Here is a 5,934-nt window from a genome sequence, read left to right on the forward strand (position 1 = left end):
GTGGCCCACAGGCTTCTCTCTCCTCAGGAGAGGCTGGCACTTAGGCCAGCCCTCCACCTGCCAAACGTCACTTTGGGCTGTGCCTCTTTCCCAGAAGTGGGACTGCAGGCATTGCTATAAAGTTCACCGGCTCTTTCAGACAGGTGGAGGAGGAAGGAGGATGTTTTTTTTGAAGAAACTCCTGGAATCCAGGACCTCCTTCTTCAGGCCCCACCTCCAAATCAGGGGCCCCACCCAGGGCTTCCACCCAGGGTTTCCAGGCACCACCTCACCCAGAGAGGTGGACAAAGAAGCTCCCCTCAAGCCCCCCCCCCCAAGTCCGTGACCTCCATGTCAGTGTCTCCCCTTCTTTTTTTTTTTTTTTTTGTCTTTCAACAACATCAAACTAGTGGAGAGGAAAACCTTGCAGAGTCTCAAACTGACAAAAGAGGATACACTAGAATTGTCTGAGCCCCCAGTGAGGTAGTGGCCTAAACAGAGACGTGTTTCCCAGGTATGGCCAGGACTTAGCTGCACGCTGCAAGGGGGAGTTGTAAGTCAGGGAGGCATGGAAACATCTATCTTGAAGAAGCAACCCCAAACCCCCTCAGTGTCATTACCACGCGCATGTCATTTTTTTGGCCCTTCACTTTCTTCTGAGGAAAGGTTAGAGGAGTTATATCCATGGTATCTAGCTGGGCAGAGGGAAGCTGGTTCAAGATGGAGCCCTGTTCGTCGGTGGAGAGCAGAGGCTGGGCTGCGGTTCCCCTGGCCCCAGCGGGGTCCCCCGCACCAGGCTGGGCCACCTCGCCAGCTCCCCTCGCAGCCCCGCAGTTGCTGCAGCCTGCAGGGTCCTTTCGGGGAGCTCGGGCTGCAGGGCCGCGGGCCCTCGAGGGCCTAGCACTCTGCCGCCCAGGGCCTCCAGCTGGCGCCATCCCCGAAGCCCAGCTCGCACGGCGCCTGCGCGCAACAGGTCCCCAGGCCTCCGAAACGGGGCCCGACCTCTTCGTTAAAGTGGCTACGAAGGCTGTGGCAGCACCCAGGCGCCAGCCACTCAGGTTTAAGGGGGCGCAACTGGGACCGAGTTCCCGGTCGCAGGCTGCCTCGAAGACCTCAGGAAAGGGAAACTCGTGTTGGGTGGTGGTGATCGTGTATTGATGCGAACCTCATGTAGGAACAACATTGCTACCCTCCCGCCCCCCTCGCCTTTGACCGATTCAGTTTCTAGCTCTGGGGTGGACTAGGGCTCAGTTAGTATAGCAGATAAATGCGCCAACCGATAGAAGGAGCGGTGGAGGAAACGTATCCCTGCTGGTGGCTGGCCAGTGAACTCACCCCTTTGAAGCGCTGATGTTAAGAAATAAAGGGGACGGGAGGGTTTGCCAAGTCCTCTGACTGCGCAGTGGGCCCTCACACCGCGGTCTGGTTTCTTGAGAAGCGAAGCACCTTCACACCCGCACCGGAATATCCAGAGAGAAGCTTTAATGGAAAACACCTTGTACAACACTAGCAGACATGAACTTGTCACAAAATCACAACCCGAACACGGCGGACACAAACCAGAGGCGACTTAAAGGAGAAGAGACGCTGCCTCCTCCCTACCCGCCCCCCTCCGTTCCCGAAAGTTTGTTGAAAGTAAAGTGCTATTCCTGGGGCTCAGAAAGGGGGAAGGAGCAACAGCGGCAAGCCAAGTTTCTTTCCCACTCACGTTGACGGCAGCGTGCAAAGGTGGCCGGGTCATCCTCTCGCATCTGTCTCGGGGGGACCGGAAGGCAAAGACCACAAAAAACTCCTTAAGAGCAACACTGTCCGGTGATGTGGCAGGGTTTTCTTGCATTCATGAATGAGGGGACAAAATCCCGCGATGCAAGTAATTCTCCCCCCCCCCCCCCCACTTTCACATACCAAATGGAACAGATCGTGAGAATTCATATTATTTGGGGGCTTCTAAACGGTTCCATCCGATTGATACACAAACGAATTGCAGGTAGAAAGACGCCTTTTATTGTCCCTTTGGTTGTGGTTCCCGAAATTTACTTTTAGAATCTGGGGCTTTGCTCTTTAAGCTGCTGCTGCCATTCTCTTTTGTGCAAACTCATTGCTTTAGCTTTTCTCCTGTCATTCTCGACCCCTGGGTCAGAGCCAGGAAATTTAAGTGTTTCCCAAGATCCTTCGTGGTGTTCCCACTCCCCCCTCAAGCGACTTTATTCATAATACCGTTTCCCTGCCCATTTCCCTGACCAGGAAAATAAAGGTATCAAACCCTCCCTCTTTTCCTTCTTAACGAAAACGAGATATCCTTAATGAATAGCTGTTTTCTCTGGAACGTTCCACGAGAGGCAGCTGTCCCGGTACGAGACCAACGGAGAGAAACTTGGTGGCTGAAGTCTACTTCAGCGTCACTCTCTGTTGCATTTCTCCCCGATGTTTCGATGCGACAGCTCCTGGTCCCAAGAATGAGTGGACACCCATTTCCAATTTGCCTGCTAATGAGGCTTTCCCAAGCTCCTTCGTCCCTCCCCCATAACTTATTGATTTATAATATTAATTACAATAGAAACTCTTACCTGAAAATGGACTTTCATTAATCTGATTGTACAACACAGTATAAACACAGACACCAGAAGTGTTATATTTATTCAGACAACTGGAGAATCCACTTTCGTGTTTGTCTGTTCAAATACCTTCCCCGCAAAGACGGGGGCTCAGGCCGGCCCAGTCGGGGAGCTCTCTCTCCCCGTCCCGAGGTCCGGGGACCAGCCGTCTCTCCGCACCGGGCGCGCCGGGCGCTTTAGGAGTGCACTAGCACCGAGTGCAGGGAGCCCCCCTTGCTCTCGGCTGCGCTCGCGGCGGGGGGCTCCCGGAGGGAGGCTACGGGCGAGGCGGAGGCCGCCGGGCACACGGCGGACGGGGCGGGCGGCTGCTGTGCGGCCGCGGGTACCGGGAGCGCTGGCGGCAGCGCAGCTACCGGCGGCAGCGCCGGAGTCGGCTTGATGGGCACCGGCACCGCAGGCAGGCCCTGGCTCGCAGAGTGGCACAGGGCCTTGACCGGCACCCCGAAAGCCCCGTAATCCGGGCCCACAGGCACCCCTGCGGCAGCAGCGGCTGCGGCGGCCGCGGCCACCGAGTCCACGACCCCGACGTGCGGCCACACGGAGCCAACGACATTGCCCAGCTGGCCCGGCACGGGATAGCCCAGGTGGTGCATGACCGAGGCCAAGGGCAGCCCGCCGGCCTGCAGCACGCCCTTGTAGTCACGGCCGATGATGTTCTCGATGGCGAACGGGTGCTTGAAGCCCGACGTGGACGCGGCCGGGCCCAGCCCGTAGGGCGGGAGCTGCGACAGGCGCCCCACGCTGCCCACGGCCGCCGCCGCCACGGCCGCCGCCGCCGCCACGGCCGCCGCCTCCTGAATCTTGCCGGGGTGAGCCTGCTGCTGCGGCTGCTGGGCGGGCGGCTGCGGGGGCTGCGACGCGAGGTGCGGCGGAGGCTGCTGGTGGAAATAATGCACCACGTGCGGCGGCGGCGGCGGCGGCTGGGGCGGGGGGTGGTGGTGGTGGTGGTGCGCCGCAGCGTGATGGTGGTGGTGGTGGTGCGGGGGGTGCGGGTGATGAGGGTGCAGGTGCCCTCCGGGCCCCGCGCCTGGCGAGCCCTTGGCGCTTCCCGCGTGCAGGTGAGTGTGGTCCGCGCGCAGCACCTTGAAGCGCTTTCGGCGCCTCAGGAAGCTGCCATTCTCGAACATGTCGCCGCAGTCCGGATGCAGCGCCCAGAAGCTGCCCTTGCCGGGCTGGTCGGGCCGCCGCGGGATCTTGATGAAGCAATCGTTGAAGGAGAGGTTGTGGCGCAGGCTGTTCTGCCAACGCTGCGTGTGCTCGCGGTAGTAGGGGAAGCGCTCCATGATGAACTTGTAGATGTCGCTCAGCGGCAGCATCTTCTCGGCCGAGTGCTGGATGGCCATGGCGGTCAGCGAGATGTATGAGTAGGGCGGCTTTTGGTCGCTGTACGAACTCTTGCCCGGCCGCGGCATCGCTCCTGGCGCCTCCACCGCCCTCTGGCTCCGCAGCCCTCTCCCGAGGCCCGGTAGTCTCCACTAATCCCTGCTCCTCCCGCCCAGCCCCGCCACTCGTCTCTGTCTCCCCCTAGACCCTCTTGCCGTTTGTCTCCCGCCTTCTCTCAGCTGCCTGGGGTCTCCGCGATCGGCCTCTTGGGCCAGTTTAGCTCTTCGCTCACAACTTCTGGCCTCGACGGTCGCCGACCGGCGAGCACAGTCGCAGGCTGGAGCGCCAGCTTCTCCGCCACCCTCGCGGCGTCTTCCCGCGGGTGGCCAGAGACTGAGCGCTGGATCTGGCGTTGGAAGAGCGCGGAGGCGCCGTGTTCCCTCCCGGGCTCCTCCTTGTTTTTTCTCGGTCCGAGGGAAGCGCAGGCCAAGCGGGCTGGGAGGAAGGGCTGGACAGCCAGGACTCTGGCCCTTTAAATCCGAATTGGCACTCGCTGTCCTGGAGGCCGGGGGTGGCGACGCCTACGCGCCCAGAAAGCTGCCCCCTGACCCGTCACTTAGTGTCCTCTGGCGTTCCGTTTTCCTGGAGGGTAGAGGCGAGGTAAGGAGAAGGAAGCCCGGCTCCTTGGCAGCCTGCGTGTCCCTTTTCTCCGGAGGCTCGCGGCGGAGCCGGGGACAGAGATGTAGACGGTCGCTTGAGGGGAAAAGTTTGGCGGTTTCTGCAGCGGCGCCTGCAGGCTCTGAGGAGGGGCGGGGGCGCAGGGCGCGCTCCGCGGGCCTGAGGGGCGTCTGCGAACCCCGGGAGGATAAGAGACCGGCGGAGGCCGGCTCAGCGATCCGCGCCGCAGCTGCCGCCGCTCTCCCGGGCCCGTCTGGAGCTGGAGAGGCGGCGGCGGCGGCTGTGGCAGAGACGCGCTCTCCTGGCTGCGTTTTGTAATGGTCCCCGAGACGCCGAGACCCCCGCAGCTCACGCTTCGAGACTATCACATGACCGAGGCTGAGGGACTACGCGCCGCCGCCGCGTCTCTCGCAGAAGAAGGGGCAAGAAGGAGAGGTGCTTCGCCTCCGCCCCCACTTCTGCCCTAGTTCGGGCGCCCCCACCCCGAGCATTCACCGCCCGCTCGCGGCTCCCATCCGTCGCCGAGTGGGGCGGGGAGCGCAAGCGGTTAGCGGAGGATGGGGGGCGCAGCGCCGGATGCGGTCCCCGCCGCTGCACCCTACCCGGGTCGCGACGCACGGCCGAGGGACACTGGACCCTGCCTTTTCCCTTCTCTCCTGCTTCTTCCCGCCCTTTAACTCTTCCCATCTACCAGCCCTGTGCTGCTCTCTACTTATACTACCTTCCTCCTGGGCTAGCCACTCTGGGCCAAGTTCAGAGAATCGTGACCTCAGAGCCTCTTCTCTGCTGGAAATCCCAACACCTGGAAGGCTGGAAGAAAAAGCCCTTGGGGAGGAGAGCCAGGGACATTTTTGTCAAATACTAACTTCATCACAACTTTATAGTGCACCAACTGTATGTCAGGCCCATTGACGGGGCCGGGTACGAGGAAGCACTAGACAGCTCCCAGCGCTCCAGGACCGCGCGCGCCCTAGAGGGAGAGCTTACAGTAAACAGGAAATTAGTGTAGGTACTAAGGGATTGGTTGATGGAGGCTCCACCGCGAATCTCAAGAGCGGGTGGCTGGGACAGGGTGAGGCATTTCTCTGAGGTGGTGACGTCTGAGCTGGGCCAAAGGGAGGAGTTTGTAGCTCAGAGGTCCCACCACCTGGGTGTGCCGGAACCAAGCCTTTGCTATTCTTAGCACGTCGAGGGAAGGGAGATAACTATCTTCCAATAGGAGGTAAAAATAATTAATTCACAGGGCCCTAGGGTGACCTCTACGAAGAAAAAGTGGATGAGCCAAAGCGCTGAGGCCCCGGTGCTTGCTGTGGTCCGAGAAGCAGGTTCCTGCTCCGCA

General features: G+C 60.7%; 1 protein-coding gene across 1 annotated transcript; it reads right to left on the reverse strand.

Moving 5' to 3' along the window:
- Positions 1–2,770: 2,770 nt before the first annotated feature.
- FOXB2 (forkhead box B2) lies at positions 2,771–4,006 on the reverse strand. Its single transcript, XM_054583259.1, has one exon. The coding sequence runs from the start codon at positions 4,004–4,006 to the stop codon at positions 2,771–2,773; it is 1,236 nt and encodes a 411-aa protein (XP_054439234.1).
- Positions 4,007–5,934: the final 1,928 nt, after the last annotated feature.

The sequence above is a fragment of the Pteronotus mesoamericanus genome, unplaced genomic scaffold (assembly GCF_021234165.1).
Source record: "Pteronotus mesoamericanus isolate MK-2021 breed Mesoamerican mustached bat unplaced genomic scaffold, CSHL_Meso_final contig_73, whole genome shotgun sequence".
NCBI classification, from domain to species: Eukaryota; Metazoa; Chordata; class Mammalia; order Chiroptera; family Mormoopidae; genus Pteronotus; species Pteronotus mesoamericanus.

Excerpts from the sequence above, each read along its gene's own strand:
- FOXB2 (XM_054583259.1), bottom strand. The coding sequence starts at position 4,006 with ATGCCGCGGCCGGGCAAGAGTTCGTACAGCGACCAAAAGCCGCCCTAC.